Source organism: Sarcophilus harrisii, chromosome 2 (assembly GCF_902635505.1).
Source record: "Sarcophilus harrisii chromosome 2, mSarHar1.11, whole genome shotgun sequence".
In the NCBI taxonomy this organism is placed as follows: domain Eukaryota; kingdom Metazoa; phylum Chordata; class Mammalia; order Dasyuromorphia; family Dasyuridae; genus Sarcophilus; species Sarcophilus harrisii.
Genome location: NC_045427.1, coordinates 242,350,679 through 242,376,032, shown reverse-complemented (window position 1 = coordinate 242,376,032; position 25,354 = coordinate 242,350,679). Strand labels below are relative to the sequence as shown.

General features: G+C 35.9%; 1 protein-coding gene across 4 annotated transcripts in view; it reads right to left on the bottom strand.

The window, feature by feature from the left end:
- The window catches only part of SLCO4A1 (solute carrier organic anion transporter family member 4A1), a 73,153-nt gene that overhangs the window by 18,249 nt on the left and 29,550 nt on the right, over nucleotides 1-25,354 (bottom strand). For all 4 annotated transcript variants that reach the window (XM_031951729.1, XM_023494465.2, XM_031951732.1 and 1 more), the window contains 4 exons: nucleotides 20,320-21,291; nucleotides 16,163-16,253; nucleotides 7,981-8,102; nucleotides 6,900-7,011 (listed from right to left, as the gene is read on the bottom strand). In XM_031951729.1, coding sequence (XP_031807589.1) covers nucleotides 6,900-7,011; nucleotides 7,981-8,102; nucleotides 16,163-16,253; nucleotides 20,320-21,139 — 1,145 coding nt within the window. In that variant the 5' untranslated portion in view covers nucleotides 21,140-21,291. The remainder of the gene's footprint in view (nucleotides 1-6,899; nucleotides 7,012-7,980; nucleotides 8,103-16,162; nucleotides 16,254-20,319; nucleotides 21,292-25,354) is intronic.

The window sequence follows — 25,354 nt, the reverse complement described above, 5'->3', positions numbered from 1 at the left end:
TAGCTGTGGATAGAATACTGGGCTCTGTGTCAGTCACCAAGAAAACCCGAGTTCAAATATAGTCTCAGACATTTACTAGCTAAGTAAGTTATTTAACCTTGTCTGCCTCACTTTTCACAACTGTAAAATGCAAATAATACTCTCATCTTCTCAGAGTTGCTGGTGAAGTTCAAAGCATAGCTCTTGGATCACAGTAGATGTTTAATGCTTTTTTCCTCTTCCTCTATTGTCATCTTCTTTCCCTTAGAAATCATCTTATCCAATTTCTCCATTTTACAGATGAAGATACCAAAGTGTTGAGCTGCAAGTCACTTAGCCAATGTCACCCAGTTAATAAATAGCAGATCCAGGTATACATCTCAGGCATTTGGATTCCAAGACAAAAAAACTCTTTCCATTACAGCATACCCAATCTAGACGCTTTAATTCCTTTCCATTCCCTTGGGCTTTATATCCAAGGGTTCCTGCACATCAATATTTCTAGTCTAACTAATTCACATTCCAACAGAATGGAATAATTGAGTGCATATCACTGTTCTCTGCTTGTATTTGCAGTTTCACTTAGGAATATATGAATAAAGTAATTACTCATTTGGTGCTGGGAAAAAAATCCCCAAGTCATGGCTCAAAGAATTAATATATTCATTCTCATGTCCTCAGATCTAAAAATATATATATAATTTTTCATTAGAAAGAAGACTTTTGAATGCTTTGTGAAATTACAATTTTCTAAAGCCATATAATCATGGTCTTTCAAATGACAATGAAATAAACACATCTTCTGGTCTCTGAATTTGGGGGAATAAAGTGGTTTATAAACCAGGTCAGAATAAGGGTATATACTACTGACTTTCACAACACAAATGAGAGACTTAAGTATGTGTGGTATGAATGGCCACACCTCCTCCATCTATTTACTACTTCTATTAGCACCTCAACCTTCAATGAAGGTTTATAGATAAACATGTTCAAGAATGACTCAGAAAGAGAAAGCATGGGAAGATTGTGTTATATATCTATAATGACAAGATTGTGGGTCCCAAAGTGCTAAGATTCTTAATTCTTAAAGCGCTTTGTTCACAAAAGGATCTTAAGGCAAGGAGTGTGAGGCAGCTAGGTGCACACAGTCCTCAGAGTGTTGGCTTTGAGTCAGAAAAACCTTAGTTCAAATTCTGCCTCAGTTCTAACAGGTCATGTAAACCTGAGAAAATCACCAAGCCTCTGTGTCTCAGTTTGCTCATATGTAAAAGGATGATAATAAAAGCAATTACTTCCCAGGATGCTTATGAAGCTTAAATATGATTATATGTGTGTGCATGTATATGTATAAAATCACATATAATCTTTAAATTGATTATTATTGTATATGTGGATAAATATATATGAATATATATAATGTATACATATATATTATATATGTACATATATAAAATAAGATTATATATATTTATATATATACATGTCTATGATAAATTTTACTGATAAGGAAATTGAAGCCCAGATAAGGTGACATATGTCAAGAATACAAAAAAGAAAAAATAATGAACAGACTAGAAAGATGAGCTAAATTTAAAAGGGTCACAAATCTAGTATTAGAACTGGAATTTCAACCTGGATCTCATTTCCAATTCCAAGAGTTGTCTATTGTACGATGCTGCTTTTTCAATTTAAGTCTCAACTGAGCCTTTTGAAATATCTTGACCTTCTCTTGGTCTGATAATGGTGTATAAATATCTCTTTACTTTATCTTTGAAATAATACATCACCCCCCCTTAAAAAAACACAACACTACAATAAGGAATCCAACTCAATTATCCTGTAAGATACAGTAATTATCTTACAAATAAAACATTATTTCTAAAATGTCTTCATCATTCTCCAAAAATGATTGAAATAAAAATTCTAAGAACCTAACCCTCTGTAGGTGATAGCACTGAAATGGCATCTTCTCACTCTGATCTAAATTGGCTCTTCAAGTCAGTCAACATCACAGACTTTTGGAGCAAGAAGGGAGTTTTGAACTTGGCAATTTGTTCCCTTCCTTCTTCTATAGGGGAATAAACTGAGGTCAAGAGAAGGGGAAAGGCTTGTCAAGGTCATATGACTCTTCTATAAGAGGATTAAAACTAGAATTGGGGTGCCCTCGATTCTAGGTCAGTGCTGTGTAATTGCTGGAAACAACAGGAAGATTCTTTTTGCTGCTCCCTGTACACGTTAAAATGAGCTAACCTAGTTTTCTAGAAGTTTATTTTTGAAATCTGGGATAGTTCCATTCTAGTTAACCAATTGATCTCTCCCTCGATGGGGGTGGGGAGTAGGGAAGTATCCTCCTCTTCAGTATCAGGAAGTCAATTTAATGATCTGTAATTTTGTAAGTGTGAATATTCCCTTCCCTGGTGCAGATTACAAAACCTGAATAATTTTAGTAAAGACAATGATCTTTGAAATTTGCTGTGGCAGAAAAAAAAATCATTCCAGTCCTTCACTGGGTCTGATTTCAAAGTCCTTCCTACTCCGTAGACCTTATAGTACCTGGGTTTGTTCTCTGATAACACAATTTTTAAGGCTTACCTCAGCACCACAAGAAAGCATCAGAGCAAGACTGAGTGAAAGGAGGCACTTGTTCATGACTCCATTTGGAGTTTTCTTAGTAAAGATATTGAAGTGGTTTGCCATTTTCTTTGCCAGCTCATTTTACAGATAAGGAAACTGAGCCAAGTGGGGTGAAGTGACTTGCCCAGAGTCACACAGCTGCTAAGTTTGAGTATTTGGGTCCAAATTAGAGGGTCATCCTAAGGAAGGGGGATTAAAACTTTGATTAAGAGCATAAAAATGTACAGGGTGTGGAGAGCACTTTGTACTCTTTCAGCATTAAAAAACAACTAAGCACCTACTTGACAGTAAGAGTTAAAATAGAAAGATACCAGATGGTGTGAATGGTTCTTCTCTCTTGCTTGTTCTCCCAGCATCCATCCAGCATCTTTGTGCTAAGATTTCCATCTCTTCTCTCCTGACTCTCCCCCAATGAGTAGTGTACAGATTCCCTCCTCATGTTTCAAGGTTTAAGGTCCCTTCCCAATTATTTCCCCCCCCCTCCCCAACTTAAGAAGTTTTAAAAATTACGACTTTAAGAGTATATTTGTAGAGTTTGTGCCAGGCATCTTTTATGGTGCACTCTCCAGGCAGTCAAAAGTTTTAGTTATGGTTCTGTATTCTTTAACAGGTTAATAATTGTGCTCTGGTAAGAACAGCACCATCACTTCCTATTCCAACCTAATAAAAACTCTCAGCTAATGTTCTCTTAAGGTCAAGGCCATCTGGTAAAATCGGTACTGTTGAGCTATGGGCACTTAGGCAATGGGTTTGGAAAAGAATTCTCTCTTCCTACCTAAATACTCATGTAAGGAAATAATAGGGTGTTTTAGGGAAGGCTCATTAACAAATAGAGATAAAAAAGATGTATGAGGTTGCATTGAAAGTTTCCTTGGCTTTTATTATTATCTGCATTTTCTCAACTATAATTATCAGATTTAATTTCCCTAGAGGATGAGTTATGATCCTAAGAAGTGGCATTTTTCTTCTGGAATTTATCTCATTGACAGCAGCTGGTTCAGTGAAATACTCACAAATTTAACTTTTGATGGAGCAAATAATTTAGTCCAAGGCCAACTAAATAGGAAGACATGATTGAAATCTGTGGTTTCATTTTTGGAGGATGTGTGTATGTAAGAAAAACTAATAAATAATTTCATTAATGTAGGAAGTTACCCAGAGACAAAAACAAAACCTTTTAGTAAAGCAGATCAATGTTTCCTCTGTCCCTTAAAGACTAAGAGTTGTCTGAGGCACTGAGAACTAGGGTCACTCAGCCAGTATGTGTCAGAGGGTTGTCTTAAAGCTAGATATTCCTTGCTCTGAAACCATCTTTCTTTTTATTTTTATCTCTATTATTTCCTAAATATTCAAATACGCTTAGTATTAGTTTCATATTTTTCTCTAAATTGTAGTGAGAATACTGATGGACACAGCCAGAAGAAATCTAGACAGAATATTTTCTCCAGTCAGGTCTCAGTTTCTTTCTTTTCAAAATAATAGGGTTGAAGGATAATTTCTGATAACTCGAATCCAAATTTCACATTCAGAAACAATCTTTACCATCCTAGGAAAAAGACAAGCTGATCTTAAGATTTATCAGGGCAATTGAACTTTGACAAGAGTTTGTTAAACCTTATAGAATCTCACCCATCCCACAATAGAAAAGAAAGTCTCCCTAGTACAGAGCCTACAAGTAGTCACCCAGTCTCTGTATTTGACTTTTGAAGAGCTATACTTCCCCACCCCCTTTTGTCAATCTTTATATGGCAGGATTCTCTGGTCATCTTGGTTGTTTTCTGTCCCTACCTGCTACCTCCTTTTGGATTCTCTTCAGTTCATCAATGTCCTTCCTATACAGTGGCCCAGGGAACTGAATGTGGCTCTTCTGTTATTGTCTAAACACAGCCAAGTATATAAAAGAGATAGTTTCTTCCCTCATTCTGGAAATGTTGCCTTTATTAATACAATCTATGACTGCTTCCGCTTTTTGGCTATCACATCTTATTTTGGTTTGTATTTAGCTTGCAATTCACTAGAACCTCTAGATTTTTTCCCATCCCTCTTTTTCAGTGGTTTTTTAGCCATGTCTGTTTTCTTTATCTTATATTTGTGTTTTGTTGTTCAGTCATCTTTCAGTCATGTCTGACTCTTCGTGACCCCATTTGGAGTTTTTTTTTTGGTAAAGATATTAGAGTGATTTGCCTTTTCCTTCTCCAGCTCATTTTACAGATAAGGAAACTGAGGCAAGCAGGGTGAAGTGGCTTGCCCAAGATCACACAGCTAGTATTTGTCTGAGGCCAGATTTGAAGAGATAAGTAGAATGTATCAGGATGTCTTACTGATTCCAAGCCAAGTCCTTTGCATCATGTAGCTGCCCTATGGATCCTATACCCTATACTTTTGTAGTTTATAATTTTTAAATCCAAATGTATAATCTTCCATGAGTCCTGTTAAATCTTATCTTGAAACAGAGGCCAAGTGAAGCTTTTATTCTATGTCAGGGCTTCCTAAACTTTTTCTACTCATGACCCCCTTTTTTTTGGACTCTTGAGTAAATAAAACAGGTATACAAATAAAACATTTACTGATAATAAACTATAACTATATGACCCCCATATTCATTTTTTTTTGGCCCTATATGGTGTGGCAACTCACAGTTTAAGAAGCTTTGTTCTATACTACTTAACAAACAGTGCTACTAATATGACTACTTCTAAGAATGACAAATAGTGTTCTTGATATTCTGAAGTTATTTGCAAAGGAATAAGCAAAAACATGAGAATGGCAAAAAGAAATTTTTTTTAAATTGAATTCTAACAAGAAGTTGATGATCTAAAGCTCTTATATGACTCATTGCATTTTTTTTTCTATTTCTCTCCTGCCTCTATTGTCTCCCTCACAAGCAGAGCTGAGAAGAAAGAGCATAGGGAGACAATGCATGCCTTTGCAGGGATACATCATTCTGTACCTGTCACTTATTCTTATCTTTTCTGTCTAATAGTGAAAACAAGGCAGTAACCCTAACAACATCTTTTAGCCTCCTGCAGTGGTGTAATCAATTCCCACAGTGAACAGTGCCTTACTCAGTCTAATGTGGCCAATTAGATTTACTAATGGATTCAGAAAAAACAAATCTTTTCAGAGCTGTCAAATTCTGTGAAACTGAATTCTATCTCCAAAGGGTCTAAAAGAAGGTCGGGGCACCAGCTGTGGTCTACTGGAAACCTCATTTTGAATTAAACTGTCACTATGGGAGTGACCAGAGACTATACATTAAGTAACTCTGAAGGAAAATGGCACAGAGTCAAATCAAGCTAAAGTTAAGAGGAGAAAAAGATGAAATCACTATGACATGAAACAAAAAGAGAGGAATATTTGGAAACAAAGAAAATAACAAGGAATGCACGTCATATCCAATAAAGGGGAGGTAAATGAGAAAGAAATGGAAGATAGACAATATTTTCTTGCTCTAATCCTTTAAATGCCCTATGAGATAATGGTCTGAGCCTGACATTACCCTCCTGTGCCGAGGACATAGCCAGCATAGAATTCAGCTTGTTGGAAACACTTGAAACTCATAATCCTCAGAAATTTTCTTTGGGGGTCAAATTGCATCATCCTGGTGCTGGCAAATCCTGCTGGCATTCCCTCCTTCTGATCTAGAGGAAGCTAATTTGATAATTAATTTCCCATGATTCCATTTATGTGAGTGAGATCTGATTTGTGAAGATAAAGGACCACTGTGGGTTAGGGTGGGTTAGGGCTGCCAGATGCCAAGCACTTGGGGAGATTGTTAACATCGATAACATTAAGGCTGCTGAGCAGGGCAAGATACATTTAACTAGCAACTGGTGCCCAGACTGATTCTAACAAAGGTAAGCTACCCTTCTTCAAGGCGCTCCTTTCTTTAAGGGCAAAACCCATTTGTTAAGTCAGTGATTCAGAAAAGGGAAGTCTAATCCTAAAGATCTGGAGATGTTGTTCTTCCACTTCCTAGCCTGAGTATCAGGGGGAAAAAAGACACTTCTGTGATATCCAAACTTTAAGAAAGGTTTCAGAAATCAATCATTTGTTCATTACATAACTTTTTTTTTTTAAATCATTTAACCAGTCTCTAATATATCTTGAAGATATAAAAATAAACCTTTTCCAGCAAGGGTATTATGGGAAATATAATGAAAACTTCAGTCCTTGAGGGATAAAGGGAATGAGGATAGGAAAGGCACAGTTTAAGAGAGGTTTGTTACAAATAACAGTCTCATCAGCAGCAGTGTTTTCAAAAGACTGATGAGACAGGTCCTTACAGAGGAAGATCTTTGACTGTTTTCCCAAAGTCTGGATCAGATGCTGTCTTTTGGCTCCCATTCTTTAACTGATGAGTTTCAGACACCCTCATTACCACATAGCGCTGCGATCCTGGAAGAAGATGAAAGGAAAAATTTAAAGGCAAATGGTAAGAATGGGTAGTATTCTGTAAATCCATTTGTAGAGAATATCCACAATGCTCAGTTAGGCAAGCTATATTTCTAACACCTCCAGTTAAAAATCCTACTTGAACATCCCAAACCCATTCACTCCCTTACTAAGAACACTGAGACTATTTTATATGATGATTATAGGATGGCTAAGACTGGGCGACTTGAAGGCAGAAAGTCCTGGCAATATTTGTTGATTTGGATTTTTTCCACATATATTATTATGAGACAAGGAAGACAGGACTGTGAAAATCAAATTTGGATGAGATTTTTGCAAGGTCTAACTTCCCCTCGGTTCATCATCTTTGAGGGGCTACTCAGATTCTGCAGAGACAGCAGAGCTTTGAGCAATTTATTTTAGGGGCAAAATGTGAGATTTTTTTGGAGGAGGGTATGTGGGGAAGAAAGAAATTATTCCCATGTATGTCCAGCAGCCACCAGGGGGCCTGTCTGATAAATGAGAATAGGAGATGGAGGACAGATGAGCAGCTTAAGAGATGAGGGCATGGAGGAAAGCAAAATTATTTAACCAGACACTAATTCCACAGTCACAACTGTATTCTCTTCCTTATCTGTATGTGCTTATAAATCAATATATCATAAAAGAACATAAAGCTGAGGTTTGCTAACTTGGAAAACAGAAACTAGGCACAAGCAACAAAGGTTTAAACTCCCTCCACACACAATTAATAACTGAACTGAAGTATTCAATTATGTCTCCTTCACACACTTGATTTATCCAGAACAATCAAGTTAGAAATGAAGATTTGAGGTTTTCAGAGAACAATTGTTCTCATAACAAAGAAGAAGATAAGATGGAAGGTGTGAATTGCTTGTCCCTGCACAGGATTCTTATTCCTGCCCCAAGATGTCTTACTGCATGGAAGGACTGGGAAAAGGAAGTACCTACCTGGCAGTTGACGAGGGTAGCCAAGGATGGGGATAGAAATGAGGAAAGCAGATGCTCCAGCCCCCAGGAACCCGATCCACCAAGCTCCCACCCACAAAGGGTTTTCTGTAGTTAGCTCAGTCCTGAGAAAGGAGAGAAGAAAAGAAAGTGATTTCTCAAATAATTGTTTATCATAAATACAGACAGAAGTGGACTCACCTTAACTCTGTGCTTTCTTCACATAATTGTCTAATGGTTCTGATTATTCTAGGTCAGCATATGATACTGATAAATATGCTCTTTATTCTGATGCAAACCTAAGTCCTGCTCTCATTCCCATGATACCTGTGGATCACAGGCTAACAATGGGAAGTATCATAAAGCTGTCTAGTCTAACTGTCATTTCTTTTTTTTTTTTTTTTTTTTTGAGGCAATTGGGGTTAAGTTAAGCCCAAGGTCACACAGCCAGGACATGTTAAGTGTCTGATACCAGATTTGAACTCGGGTCCTCCTGATTTCTGGCTGGTGTTCTATCCCCTGTACCACCTAGCTGTCCCCCAACTCTTGTCATTTTGATAATAAGGAAACTGAGGCTCAGAGAATGTAATTGATTTTCTAAGGTCATATTGATAGAAAATGGTGGAATATGACTCCAGATCCACTGATTCCAAAGTCACTGCTCTTTCTGGGGAATCCCACTGCCTCTTTGTTATAGTACAATTTGTAAAGTCCTTTTCACAACATTATGAGATAGGCTGTGTAAGTAATATCATCTCCATTTTATAAATTAGGAAATTCATACAGAAGAAAGATTGATTGCATAGATATAGGTAGATGGATATTTAAGTAAACAGACAGACAGAGAGACACAGAGAGAAAGCATCAATTAAGTGATTAGTACATTTTAGGCATGGCAAAATAATCCCTGACCTCAAGAAGCTTATATTCTAATGGGAAAAAAGACTCCACACAAAGGGGATCTGGAATGAAGGGAGCTCTGTGCAGGGGCATGGCTTGGAGAGATACAGGATTTGCCCAAGGTCACATTGCTATTAAGGGATCTAAGCTGGGTTTTAAACTCAGTATTGCAATGCCTTCACTCTTTCTACCACATCATGTGGCCTCTCAAGCAATTCTAATGATGGATTTAGGCACCATGCTTTCTGACTAATGTGCCCACTTCTAAGGATTAGTGTGAGGAACTACAGTAAGCTGATCTCTCTCCAAAATAATCATAATGAGGCCCACAGATACCAGGCTTCCTATTTTGAGGTCTAGGATCAGCAGGCGTTCCATGGAAGAGCAAATGCAGTGTATTCTATCCCCCAGCCATTAAAACTAAAGCAGTTGAAATGAGATGAACAGATTGCATATCTGGGGCCTCATAAAATTTTCTAAGTGGGAGCAGAGAAGTTCAACTAGGACCAGCTGGAAGCCTGCAGCAAAAGGATCTTCACAAGTTTTGTTGTAACTAACATATAAAAAATTTTTTTCTAGCTAAAAATCTAAATAAGAAGAAAATGATTTGGGAGAATTTTAGTGTAATTGTCAGTTCAAACCTACTGTGGAAACTATTCATAATATCAGAGTTAGAACTGGAAGGGACTTTAGAGGTCATCTTCTTTTATTCCATTTTCTAGATGAAGAAACTGAAGTCCAAAAAGACTAAATGACTTGCCCCAGGTTTACTGTTGTTCAGTCATTCAGTCAGTTGTGTCCGACTCTTTGTCTGACCCCATTTGGGGTTTTCTTGCTAGAGAGGCTGATGTGATTTGCCATTGCAGATTTTAACTCAGATCTTCCTGACTCCAGATTACAGAGCTAGTAAAGTAATTGAACTCAGGTCTTCTTGATTCTACAATAGCGGTCTATCTATACCACACTGCCTCTATTTCCAGGTTCTGACCTGACCAGAACCCCCAAGGTTGATTTTTCCACTTGGAGTCACCAGATAAGATAACAGAAGAGCTCCAGGTCTGTTATAGAAGAGGAAAACTGGAGAGGAATGACTAATGACATAGAGTACCAGATCTTTAGAGATAGAAAAAATTTTAAGAATCATTTTCCATGAGGAAAACTGGAGAGTCCTTAGAGATAGAAAGGACTTTAAGAATCATTTTCCATGACCCCCTTAAATATGCCGGACTGCTCACATACACATGCAATTTACTGGAATCCCCTAAAAGAGATTTGGGAAAATGGAGCAGATTAAAAAACTTTTGAAGAAAGAAATGGTCTAACATGGGCAGGATGAGAGCATTTCTTGTATAGCTTTTAAGGACATTTACAATCTTTCTAGACCTAGAACATTACTATAATGCCTTCTGTTTTACTGTTTCCAAAAGAATGAGAAAAGAGTAAAGGAGAAAGGAAGTTTCAGTTGCAGCAAGGATTTTGCAAGGCATTCACCATACATTTTTGGTGCATATTGTAATAGCAACATTTGATACACCTATTCTTCAATATGTTGCAAGATATTGGAATTTGTAACAGCTGTAAAGCTTTAGAAAGACCAAAGACAAGAAGTCCATCTGTGGAAAGATTTCAAGGTATGGAAATGCCTGAGATGAAGCTCATAAAAATAAAATAAATCCAACTAGACAGTTTGGAAAAGAAAGTCTAATAAATATAATGACAGAAAATGTTAGTTGCTCATTGAAAAGGAATGGAGTATGATAATTGTAAATAATAAGCAACAATAAAATCAATTTAAGGAAAATTTCAAAATTTCAACCTTTTTATTAAAGGTTATAAAATTTCAACCTTTATAAAAAAGGCTTCTCCCATCCCTAATTTTTTGGGTCTTATATAATTAAGAATTCTTGCTGTGGAAAGTCAGCTGATTTTTGTTGATTGACTGATGCTGTTATGTAATTGCCTGCAATCAATGGTCTTGAAATGTGGCTTATGGAACTTAAAGGTTAAGAGATTTGCCCATGGTCACATAGCTAGTAGATGTCAAAGGCAGGATTTGAATCCAGGTCTTCCCAATTCCAAAACAGATACCCAATTGCCATACCATGCTACCTCTTTTTTTCTGGTTAGGATTTTCCTGCACTTTTCTCCCAATCCTCCACACAGCTAAAAACAAGCCAACTAGTTAACAAGAGAAGAGTGTAAAAGAAAATGAAATCTGAATTTCAAGTAAAAAATTCGAATGTCAATTGCCTACTAAAAATTTTATTAGCAGAATCTCTCTTTCCAAAGAACTTTTAGATTGTGCTCCAGTACCACTATTGAGAAAACATTTTACCCTCTAGCTCCCATTCATAATGCCCTATCACAAGCAAATGTGAATCTTAGCAATTACCTGTTTTGTTACTACAAAAAAGGACACAATTAATGGAACTAGAACTTCCTGGAAAACAGCATGTAAAGAAAGCTTTACCATCATGAATTGATGCAAAGTGAAATGAGCAGAATTTAGGAGAACATTATGCACAATAACAGCAACATAATGACTTAGATCTTCTCAGCAATACAATGATCCAAGACAATTCTAAAGGACTCATAATGAAAAATGCTATCCACATCCAGAGAAAGAATTGATAGAATCTGAATGCAGACTGAAGCATACTATTTTTACTTTTGTTTGTATGTGGGTATGTGCTTTTCGTCTGTTTCTTCTTTAACAACAAGACAAATATGAGAATTTATTTTATATGATTGCGCAAATTTAACATATCAAATTGCTTACCATTTTAGGGAAGGGAATAGAGAAAAATTTGAAAGTCAAAAGTTTTTTTTTTTTAAATGAATGTTAAAATTATCTTTACATGTAATTGGGAAAAATAAAATACAATTAAAAACTTTTTTCAAAGCTTAAAAAATTTAGGGAAAGTATAACTAGAAAAAAGGAAAAAAACATGAAAAAAAAAAGATGTAGAAGTATTAATATACTGTAAACTCAATCTCAGTCTATAGTGTCATTTTCTAGCCAAAATAATAGCAAGTGTTTACAAATACTATCTCATTTTTCTTCACACTAACACTGGGAAATGGATATTATAATCATTCCCAATATGCTGATGAGAAAACTGAGGCAGATAATAGTAAATTGATTTGCCCAAGCTCATGCAAATAGAAAATAAGACAGGATTTGAACCTGGGTATATTTGGCTTCAGGTTCAGCACTTCCATTGTACCAACTTGTTGCCAATAACATTTGTGAAAATCAACCAATTGTTTATTAAGTGGCTATAATATTTCAGACACTTTACAAGATCTTGAGATAGAAAATGATAAAAAAAAAAAAGACAAAAAAAAAAAGAAAAAGAGAAGATAAAGGAAAAAAGTAAAGAAAGAAATCATTCCTGATTTCAGGAAGTTTACATTATATTGAGAGAACAAGTACAGATATAAGGGTAAACAAAATAAATAAAAAATAAATGAAGGGTATTTAAATTATAAGCAGTTAGGGTGAAAGAGGTTACCAGTAGTTGGGGGAAATCAGAAAAAGTTTTCCATAGAAGTTGGTGTTTAAATTTCATCTTAAAGAAAGTGAGGTTCTTTTTTATTCTTTACTGTTTACAGAGGTTTTGTGTGTTTTTTTTATTAAAGCTTTTTATTGTCAAAACATATGCACAGATAATTTTTCAACATTGATCCTTGCATAGCTTTATGTTAAAAAATTTCCCCTCCTTCACCCTACTCCTTCCCCTAGATGGCAAGCAATCCAATAACGTGTTAAAATATACATTAAATCCAACATATGTAAACATTTATACAATTATCTTACTGCATAAGAAAAATCAGATCAAAAAGGAAAGAAAATGAGAAAACAAAACGCAAGTGAACAAGAACAAAAAGAGCAAGAACGTCATGTTGTAATCCACACTCAGTTCCCACACACCTCTAACTGATGAAGATGACTCTCTTCATTACAAGATCATTGGAGCTGGCCTGGATCATTTCATTGTTGAAAAGAGCCACATCCATCAGAACTTATTATTGTATAATCTTGTTGCCATGTACAATGATCTCTTGGTTCTGCTCATTTCTTTTACCATCAGTTCATGTAAGTCTCTCCAGAACTCTCTGAAATCATCCTGCTGATCGTTTCTTATAGAACAATAATATTTCATAACATTCATATGCCATAACTTATTCAGCCATTCTCCAATTGGGGGGCATTCATCAGTTTCCAGTTTCTAGCCATTACAAAAAGGGCTGCCACAAACATTTTTGCACATGTAGGTCCCTTTTCTTCCTTTAAGATCTCTTTGGGATATAAGCCCAGTAGAAACACTGCTGGATCAAAGGATATGCACAGTTTGATAACTTTGGGGCATAGTTCCAAATTGTTCTCTAGAATGGTTGGATCACTTCACAACTCCACCAACAATATATTAGTGTCCCAGTTTTCCCACATCCCTTCAAACATCTGTCATTATCTTTTCCTGTCATAGCCTATCTGAGAAGTGTGTAGTAGTATCTCAGAGTTGTCTTAATTTACATGTCTCTGATCAATAATGATTTAGAGTACCTTTTCATATGACTAGCAATGGTTTTAATTTTTTCATTTGTAAATTGTGTCAATATCTTTTGATCATTTATCAGTTGGGTAATGGCTTGAATTTTTATAAATTTGAGTCAATTCTCTGTATATTTTAGAAATGAGGCCTTTATCAGAACCTTTGAATGTAAAAATGTTTTCCCAATTTATTGCCGAAAGTGAGAGATTCTATGAAGTAGAAGTCAAGATGGTATGCATTCCATGCAGAAAATAGAACCAATACAAAGGCAAAGAGATAGGAAAGGTAGTGCTGAGATTAATTCAATTTGACTAAATCATAGTGTGAGAAGGGATGTGATATATGTGATTGAAATGATTGGTTGGTGAAAGTTTGGAAAGGGCTTTTATAAATATTCATCCATTTCAGCTAGATTGGCAGATTTGTTGGCATACAGTTGACCAAAATAGCTCTTAAGTATTACTTTAATTTCTTTTTCATTGGTGGTCCCATCGACAGAAACAGGCAAGTGTGGAAGAAGGGGAATTTTGTGAGAAAAGATGTGGTCAGTTTTTAATTGCCAAGTGGAAAGAAGTATAGCATTTAGGAAATGGCAAACCACTCCAGAATCTTTGCCAAGAAAACTCTAGATGGGGTCACAAAAAATCAGAGACAACAGAAATGACACAAATAAAACAACAATTTTATTGAAAAATTAGAAATTATCCCATGAAGGGCAACCAGGATAATTGAGACTGTATTAGATAAGGATCTTCTGAAAGAAATGGAGAAATTGGAGAAGAGTAAATTGGAAAGTCATCCTCAAATATGAGAGGGATTGTCACATGACAGAAGGTAAAGATCATCCAGCTTGGTCCCACAGGACAGAAGTAGGAGTAATGAGTACAAGATGCAAAGAGACACCATTTTTCTGACTATTGGATCTGTCCAATAGGAGTTTGATAGGAAGTGGGTTCTCCTCTTCATTAGGGGTCATGTAATTACTAGATGGCCATATATTGGCTATGTTACAAGGGAGATTCTAGTTCAGGTATGGATTTGACCTGGGAGCATGCCAAAGCAAGTTCAGGTTGGCTCTTGGAACTGATTGTTTAGTTTTCAGTGTGAGCATTTACACCTGAGAGATAGCAACTATTATAAATCAAGGATTGAGTTACTATTCTGTTAATTGTCTACACTTAAGAAGGTGATGGAGAAAATAGCAATAATGTTGATTAAACTTTCAAGTGTGTTGCAGGCACATTTTTTTGCAGAGTCAATTATTAAACATTTAGCAGAACATCACAGACTGGACTACACAATCTCTGAGGTCCCTAAAATCCATAAATATTTTCTCTAAATCCTTCTAGCTGATTTGTGAAGCACAGCAGGATATGACTGAAACGATCTGCCTAGCTGACTGCATTTTTCCAGAATCCAAAGTGTCTCTGACAGTCTTTCCTTTCTCAGCACTACCTAGTAAGTGTGTACATGGTTTGATAAGAGCCCTTTCTTGTTCACACAGAGAATCACATATCTAAGATGAAAGGGACTTTAGAAAGAGACCAACCTCCTGATTTTATTAAGTCAGCTAAAGAGCACAGGGGATAGAGTACAGACTTGGAGTTCCAAGACCTGAGTTCAAATTCTGTGTGAATCTGTGAGAAACTGTGTGACCCTGGACAAACCAATTTACTTTTCCCAGACTCAAGCTTCTTAACTTGCAAAATAGAGATCAAAATGGCACATACCATAAATGTTGTGAGGATAAAATGAGAACATACACACACATATTTGTATATATGTAATATACATACATATTTCTGCAAATTTTCAAGTGCTATATAACTGCTTGTTATTTTATATTATTATAATATATCATGTTATAATATATTACATATATTTATATTATTGATGTATCAATAATTAAAAGATAGCTATTATTAATAAAATCTTAATATTAAATTAATCATTTATATAAAGGAGAGAGAAGTTAATAGCAGTTGAGAGGATTAATATTATAAATACTAATAATTAAAACGATGAATTTTGCTCAAGACCACAAGGATATCAAGTGGTAGGGCAAGGATTAAAATTTAGGTCTTTTAATTCTTGCCACTGTACCATGCTTCCACTCTTTGTGGGGAGAGAACTAGATGGGCCTATCTCATGTGCAAGATGCATCCCTTCATCCCTGGTTGTAGAACTGCTTTGGGAGGACCTAAACAAGGTGACTTTTGAAGGCCCTTCTATGGGACTCTGTGGTCCTATGATTCCAAGTTTCCTGTGGAGTATTTGTCAGAGTTATTACAGATACTCTCCATGTGATCAGAATTAGGATTGGAAATCACCTTCAACAAAAGTATGCAAGTAAATCTGGTGCCACATATAATGAGCTATCATGTGTTTTGTTTTTTGTTTTTTTCCCATTAGAATCACCATGATGTGGGAAAAGATCTAGCCTTGTAAACAAGAGCATCTGGGTTCAAATTCTCCCTCCTCTGACACATACTGTTTACATAATCCAGGGCAAACCACCTAACTTTGGAAGCATCCCTAGCCAGTTTCTAAGACTATTAGTTACAAGGAAAATACCAATTTTCATTGGCAGAGGGAGTTTCCCACTGAGTTCTTTATACCAAAGAAATAACAGGTACAATCCCCCCCCCCAAAAAAAAAGGATCCTTCCACATAATTAGTAAAATATATCTTTGAGCCCAAACAGAACAAAATAATTTATGTCTACTTACGGTCTGTCAATTTCAGTGTAAATGTTCAGCAGTGCACCTCCAGTCAGGTAACCTGCCGCAGGGCCAAGAATTGCAGCTGTATAGAAAATTGCTGTTAACAAACAAACAAAACAGATCACTGTAATTGAGGGCCACATATTTTCCTTACCAAATTGTCTAGATTAGTGGTTCTCAAACTTTTGTTTTCAGTATCTTTATCCTATTAAAAATTATTGAGGATCTCTCCAAAGCGTTTTTGTTTTTCTGGGTTATATTTATAGACATTTACCATATTGGAAATCAAAACTATTTTTGAATTTGTAGACCCTCTAAAAGGGTTTCAGAGATCCCCAGGATTCTCTAGACCATACTTTGAAAACCACTGGTTCTAGATTGTACTAGATAGATCTGCTTTGTCATCACAAAGTAAGTTAAATTGTTCCCCACTGAGATCCTGGATGTCGTATTTCTGACAGGTCTAAGGTACAGTCTCTTTCTTACTTAGCCACTAGAAGTGCTTTGGGAGGAAGGGATGAGGGAAGAGTTGACATATATGATGCAGGAGATAGGTCATCGAATGGAGAGTTGGGAGACCTGGGCTCAGGATCATATATTTTTAGATGTAGAAAGGGATCTCAAAATCATCCACTTGTTGCAGCTATTTCCTTCCTTCCTTCCCTTTGTTTTGTGAATAACAAAAGATATTTCAAGAGTTAGTGGACTCCCCACTTAATTAAAGTCTTCAAACAAAGTCTAGATGATAATTTGTTGAATATGAAAGGGGAGACTCTGATTTGGATACAGGTTAGGTCAGATGGTCTCTGAGGCTTTATGAAAGCTTTTTATGGGGGTATATTTTCCAAAGATATTTTCTTGGTATTGGCAATAATATAAAAAGATCAAATTTGAACTTCATTTGGGATATTCTCCCCATGACAATGTTGTTCTAGTAAGCATTTTCTGGGAAAAGAGTTGCATAGTGCAATTCAGGATTTGGAATTTAATGATCTAAGCTCCAGATTTTGCTCTATATTACACTCCTTGTATAATCCTAAGAAAGTAACTTAATTTCTTTAGGTTTCATTTTCTTCAACTCAACAATGAAGTGAGTTAAATAAGATGACTTCAAAGGTCTCTTCTGTCTCTTAATCTATGATCTTCTGAGTGCAAAACTGGATCATAAATATCTCAATACTTTTCTGATCTGTGTTAGGTCCAGAAATAGTTTTATAGAAGCATAATGATGAAATAGGTTTATTTATCACCTCTCAGATGATGGACAGACAGACATACCCACTAATCAAAAGGGGTCATTAAATCACAAGAGACCAATTAACATCCTTTAAGTCAATGATGGAGGGCCAAAATTCACCAATAACACTTGTCTCTGGTCTCATGAATTAACTTTGCAATTTTTCCTGAATGGCATTATGAATTTTCTACTGACACTTTCCCACCTCCTGAAATGAATGTATCTAAGTTGCTCAGTTGAGCATTGTATAACTGGAAATCTAAGAGAAATGCTAGATTGGGATTCTTCTGTATCTGGCATATCAAAGACTCAATTAATCTGAAGTTGGATTCAGCTGTGTTTGAAAATAAAAATTCCAATAACATCCCTAGTTAACTCTTTGGAAAGAAGTTTCAAAAGTTCTTTCAAATTTACTAGTGAGACACTACTTTCTAAATAAAAATGAAATTATAAAGTTACTTGGAACACATTCTCTGCATTATTTCTTTAATGGTGATCGTTTTGAACTTTGTTTAGTCCTAGTGACTATGATGTGCTCTTTTCAAATTATGTATTTTGGGGGGCAAGGGAGAGAACTGTTTAGCTGACTTATTTTCATTATTATTATAGCTTTTTATTTATAAAACATATGCATGGATAATTTTTCAACATTGACCCTTGCAACACCTTCTGTTCCCACTTTTCCCCTCCTTCCCCCCCAACCTCCTCCCCAAATAGCAGATAGTCCAATACATGTTAAATGTTAAAGTATATGTTAAATACAATTATATGTATACATATTTATACAGTTATCTTGCTGCACAAGAGAAATCGGATCTAGAAAGAAAGAAAAAAAAACCTGAGAAGGAAAACAAAAATGCAAGCAAACAATAACAAAAAGAGTGGAAATGCTATGTTGTAGTCCATACTCATTTCCCATAGTTCTCTCTCTAGGTGTAGCTGATTCTCTTTATTACTGAACAATTGAAGATTCAAACCAGTTCCAATTGGAACTATGAATAGAGATGATTACACACACACACACACACACACACACACATGTGCACACATACACAAGTGTGCAAGTAAATGCTGAATAGTTGACAAAAAAATAGCATGTTTGCCACATTTAAAAGTTTAATTTGCATTTCTAACATTTTCTCCATCACTTTCTTAAGTCTAGAAATCAACAAAATGATAAAAATTAAATCCTGATTTAAAGTTTTTTAATCAATTTCTGAGACATAAATAAATCTTCACATTGAAAATTTAATAATCGTCTCTCAAGAACCAATACAAGCTTACTCAAACATATCTGCATATATGTATATGTGTATATACATATGTATGTCATGCTGTTCTTATATATGTTACACATATACATACAGACTTATTTATAGATAAGAGGCAAGTGTAACACAATGGAGAGCGAGATAGACTCAAAGGCAGGACAACCTGAGTTCAAGTCTTCCCTTGATATATACATATAGGTGGTGTGACCATGGGCAAATAATTTTATTTCTCAATTAAACCCAAACAGCTTCTAAAAGTAACCTGCAGTAGTAGAGGGAGTTTCTTTAAAGGGAGTTCCTTATATCCATTTATTCATAAATCAGATTCAAATACATAGAGTTCTGATTTGCTTGGGTAGAGAGAATAGAACACTAGAATTTCCAATATAAAAACTCTCTATATCCATGTATGCTTTTAGAACATTTCCAAGAGTGCCCCAGTAACTTACCCATGATCTCTTAGCTAGTATATGGCAACGAAAGGACTTGAACCTAGAACTTTTTGAATCCCAAGCTGTTGGTTCTTGACCTGAGATCCATGAACCCTCAAGAAGTCCATTACGAATACCCACCACCCAAGCCACTAGATTTGTGTCCCATGCCTCAAAGTAGCTAACAAAGGCCAAACAGACACAAATTGCTGTATCATAATAGATTTCAGGGGGTTCATGATCCTGGATAAGAAAATAATTACATAGAATACTATTGAAGAGCCAGCTAATTTCAGAAAAGTCTTGGTAAGACTTATATGAACTGAGGCTAAGTGAAGAGAGCAGAATATTGTACATAATAACAAGATTATATGATGATCAACTGTGATGGACTTGGCTCTTTCTAAAAATGAGATGATTCAAGGTAATTACAAGAGATTTGTGATGGAAAGTGCCATCCATATCCAGAGAGGGAACTGTGGAAACGGAATGTGAACCAAAGCATAGTATTTTCACCTTTTTGATATCGTCTTTGGTTGTTTGCTTGGTTTTTTTCCCCTTTCTCACGTTTTTTTTTCCCTAAATATTTTTGTGCAGCATGATGAATATGGAAATATGTTTAGAAGAATTGCACATGCATAACCTACATTGGATTGCTTGCTGTCTTGGGGAGGGGGGAAAGTAGAGGAAGAAAAATTTGGAACACAAGGTTTCGCAAAGGTCAATATTGAAAGCTATCTGTGTATATTTGGAAAAATAAAATACTATTGAAAGAAAAAAATAAAATAATGACATCTTTATATTCACTCACCTCCAACCAATATTGAGAGTTTCCTTTATTTATTTAAAACCATTTTGAGAAGGTGTCTAAAGTTTTCACCACATTGTACCAGAGCATTCCTGACACAAAATGGTTAAGACTTCTACACTATGCAATGCAGATTTCCTGTCCATATAAAAACCTAAAAAAGAATAGGACCCTATTTCAAACCAATTACATTTTTTTCCTATTATATAGGAAATCTTAGCTAAAGAATTGTATTTTAGATTTCACTGTACCTATCCCCTTCAACACACACACACACACACACACACACACACACACAGTCATAGCATCCCATTTGGGAGAGTTTATTTTCCATTCTAAGAGAGACAATATTTATAACCACTATGTATATTTAATAACCAAAAGAAAAAAATGCATCAATAGGCTATTATACTTACCAATATAGACTGGAGAATAGTTTGACTTGACATTTTCATCAAGGTAAGTCACTCCCAGAGTGTACAGTGGGGTTGCACCAATCCCGTGAAGGAATTGTCCAAGCATGAAGACAAACATGTAGTTGGAGAGACTCGAGGTACCTTCCGTACAGGACACATTTTGACTTGAGCCACACGTTCCAAACTCTTCTGAGAAGTTCACTTCATAATGACCAGTGGTAAACTGAGGCAAGGCAAAGAGAAAGGAGCCAAGCCCCATCACCAGTACCCCCAACCCAAGCCACCGAGGTTTGTGTCCCGTGCCTCCAAAGTAGCTGACAAAGGTCAGACAGACACAAGCTGCTATGTCATAGGAGCTGGCAATAAGCCCACTCTGGTAACTGTGGAGATCATAGCGACGTTCGATGGAGGTAATGATGGTGTTGATGAAGCCATTCACTGTCATTCCCTGCAGAAAGGAAGCCATGCAGAGGAAAAAGAGTATTCCTTTGGGCGTGTTGAAAAATTGTAAACAATCGGGGGCGAAAGCCCCCCAGCCGCAGGAAATGTTTTCTCCCTCTGCAGACACATATTTGACTTCTTCACTACAGGGGCTAGATTTACCAGATGTGACATTGCAGAGGGGTTGCATGCAGGAGTCCAAGGGACTGTTAGTATTTGAAAGTACAGTGCCATTGCTCAAGGGTGTGTGACATCTCTCTTTTGTGCCTGGGGAGTTGATGTCAAATCCATTCTCAACTGAAGGGGATACGCTAGAAAAAACAAATGGCTGGGTAGAAATCAAAGTGTTTTCTCCTCTTGGATTTTGTGGCATTTCCATCAACAAGGGGAATCTAGCTTTCAGTGTTCACAATAGTCTGAAAATTATTTGGTTTCCAGAATTTCAAGTAAAAAACAAAGAACGGTGATGATGATAAGAGGAGGGTTTAAGCTTTGAGTAACTGATCCGTGTATTTCTGAATGTGCTTCATCCTGTAATAAAAATATTGAATTAGTGGGTGTGGCTCTATATTTCAGTCATTCCCCCCTATCTAAGAGAAACTTAAATCTCCAACTAATGGCCCTTCTTGCTGAAATGCTATAATAGGTGGCTAAACCATTAAGCCAACTGAGGAGTCCTGCTTGGCCCTTAAATTTCATCAACTCTGTTGTTTCTGTTACCTTTGGGATAGAAACAAAAAGAGAGATGGAAAAAGGAAACAAGGGAAAGAAATCTTTTGAATTTAGCTGATACGTGGAATCCTTCAGCTTATTTTCTGAAGAATAATCCATATGTTCTGAATCACAGAAAATGAACAAAGTACCTTCTTGATTCTTCATTATCAATCAGTTTGAAAACACCAAACACTCTGTGAAGCACAAAATGTGCTGCCACTAAGGACATGGAAGCAATTTCCCTAATGAAAAGGTAGAATTTCAGCAGGATGTTGGTACATCCTCCTACTCCTGGAAATGAGCATGGATCTTTAAAAAGTTTCCATTTGCATAAACAACAGTGTTTGGCTGGAGTCTTTTGGGACCTCTTGAATATCATTTTCCAGTAAAGTCTCCTTCTGATGATTCATCATGATGAAATGGGGACTCATCATGATGATGCTACTAGGGTCATAAAGGCCAAGAGCTCTAACAAATCCTACTCCACTCTAAGCTGGAAGATCTTCAGCCACAGGTCTAATCACACACTATGCATGTATATTATCCAAGGATAAAAAGTTGAAGTGAAACTGGCCATAGTTCATCAATCAACAATTACGCATCCACTGTGGGCCCAGGACTGTGCTAGGTCTGGAGACACAAAGTTAAGAAAAAAAAAAAAAAAAGGCCATCTCTAGCATGAAGGAATCTATATTCTTTGAAAAAACAACATGTATATGTTTAAGTCTATTAAAATTACACAAAATAAATAAAAGATCAGCTGGTCATAGGGTAAGAGGTGGTGAGATACCAGTAGCTAGAGGTATCAGCAAAACCCTCATGTGGGACTTGAGCTTTAAAGAGAGTTAAAGATTCAGGAGGAAGGTGAGAAAGGGTACATTGGGAGCATGGAGCAAAGTGGGAGAGGGATATGTGCAGGATCCTACAAGAAAAGGGAAGGAGGCGACAGATGGAATGTTTCATGTGATTAATAGCAAGGTCAGTTTGGCTAGACAGTAGGATATAAAGAAGGGGGGCAAAGCACAATAAGCCAATTCTGCTTAATATCTTTAAAACTTATCTCCTTGTATGGAGGTGTAAAGATCTGAAAAGATGAAAGGATTTTCTTCATGGATGAAAATCACAGGTCTCTGAAATATCAAAGCATCCAAGAGATCACAGAACCCAAGATCACAGAGGCAGATAGTTTGGAATTCTATGTGTGGTCATCTTTGGCCAAATTATGTCAATCAGCCAAACTGCCAGGTCAGTTCATCTACTCTGTGCTTTTAAAGACACGGACAACCAAAATTTACTAACAGGCCCCAAATAATTCACTCACTAATAAAAGTGACTTATCTGTGCTAAGGAAATCACTACTGCAGATGCAGACTCAGCCTTAATATGCAATGAATTTCCACACAGTTAAAAGGATCCAAACAACGTCTTCTAAAAACAACTTCATGAATAAATTCAAGCCTGATGGGGAGAGCCTAAAATATTCCACCTTCCTGAAAATTTTTCCACAGCCCCACCTCTACTTACCAATTCCCCTTTTTACTCCACCCCTGTGACTTCAGCTTTCATAAGACAATTGCTACACTTGTATGCTTATTTTTCCACTCAAAAACAAAGATACCAAAAGAGGAAAGCTTTATCTTAGGATGACGCATGGAATTAATAAGCAATATGAGAATGGCAGATTTCTTCCTGCTTTATGTATATTTAACACAGGGAAAATTCAATAATTACTGAAGGTGTATGTTATAAACATACCCACATAAATATAATATATCCCTCATAAGATTGCTGGGGTTAAAGCTCCATTGTAGCCTTAAACATGCTTTTAAAAATATTGATTGCTTTTTTACCTTAAAGTGATATTACCTATTATTAATTATTATTTTATTAATTATTAATATTAGCAATAATTTTATAGAATGAATAATCAGCTAATTATCTCATGATAGGATTAAAGCATTTAGAGTTCAGTCATGTAGTCCTCCTCTCTCTTTGATAGATAAAGAAACTGAGGTCCAGAGGTATGAAGTAATTTATACAAAGCCACATGAGAAATATAATTAGCAGAATGGGATTTCGACATAATTCCTCTGACCCTGAACCACGTCTTTTCTACTTTATCACAGAAAAATTGTTCAATAATGTTTGGAGATTCACGATAGAAGCTTTTTTTTTTTTTTTTTTTTTTTTTTTTAAAGCAGATGTTTAAGCAATTAATAAATACATGAAATACTAACTGTAATGGTAACTGCCTTCTGAAAATTTCTAAACATTTAATATATCTATCAAACGAATAAACCACATTGTGCTAGGTCCTCAGAGAGACAAAGTTTAGATAAGATCCTTGCCCTCGTGGAGTTTCTAGTCTAGCGGGGAAGCTAAAACCCAAAAGCTTAAGTTTGGAGTCAAAAAGCATGATTTTGAATCTGACTCTGCTCTTTACTCTTTTTTATGACCCTGGGGAAACCCCATCTCATTTTCCTCATTTTCTTCACCCTTAAGCTAAATGTTTTGAACTAGATAATCTCTTAAGGTAATTTCTGGCCACATTCTCTGATCCTAATTTTCAATAGGATATTTCAAGTAAATTATAGAATTGAAAAAAGTGAAATTTGAAGGAAATCATAATCATATTTGCTTTCACAGTAAAAGGAGACAATGCATATTTTACGTTTATTGGTTATACATTTCAAGGCTGTTTCAAGAAAGGGCATTGAGTCCTTCCAGAATCCTTTCATATGGTTTCTGGGTTCTGAAAATGCATTCACTCTCACTCATTTCCTTATCATCAAGTCTCTTCTTCCTTATCATGTCACTGCCCTGTTAAAAAAATTCTAATAGCTCCCTCTCATATTTACAATCAAATGCAAACTCATATTCTAACCAATTTTTTTAGGTTTACTAGAGTCCACTACATTAGCCTTCTTACTGTTCTTCCTGCATCATCATTTCACCTTCCACTTTTGCTCACTGAGCTCTGCAATGCCCTCCTCTCCTTGATTCCACGTCTTGGAACCTCCAAGTTCCAAGGCTTAAAATGTACATGAGTAACTTTCCCACATATGCTAGGGCATCCCCCATAAAATGACCTTCTATATTCTTAAATATGTTTATACATATGTGTTATTTCCCCTGATAGTTTCTGTCTTCTTAGGAGCTTACATAGCATCTATCATTATTTTAGTACTCCCAAGATCAAGCACAGTATGTGACCCATAATGTTTAATACTTTTTAATTGATTTAGGAATCTAAGTGTACATATATATGTATATTTTTAATCAGTAAAGATTCAGGCATCTTTATTATATATTACCTATTATAACTGGTCCATTCAACTCAAATACATATTTAATAACTATTACAGGTACTTAAGTAGGCATTGGGAATATAAAGATTAAAAAAAAAAAACAAGTCTTAACTCTTGTGGAACTTACGTTCGATAGGGGATTAAGGCAAACAGGAAAAAGAAATCAATATGATAAAAATGAATATAAAAAATATGAGAAAAATCTCAATATGATAATTAAGTACAAACAATGACAAATCTTTCAAATTTCAAATGACCTCAGAGGTCATAGTCTAAGTTGCAACTGAAAGGAAGTCTTCCCTACAACATGACTGAATGTGATCAATAGCCTTTCCTTAATGAGAAAGAACCTATTAGACTCCCAAACAGCCTATTCCACATTGGGGCAGCAAATTGTTAATTTTTTCCTCTCCTCTAGCAACTTTCTCCTGTTGCTCCTAGCTCTATTTAGGTATCACAAAGAACAAATTCAATCCCTTTTCTACACATGAATCACTCAGATATTTGAAGATGACTATCTCTTCCCAATAAGACTCCTCCTTTTCTGGGTTAAACATTCATTTCCTTCAACT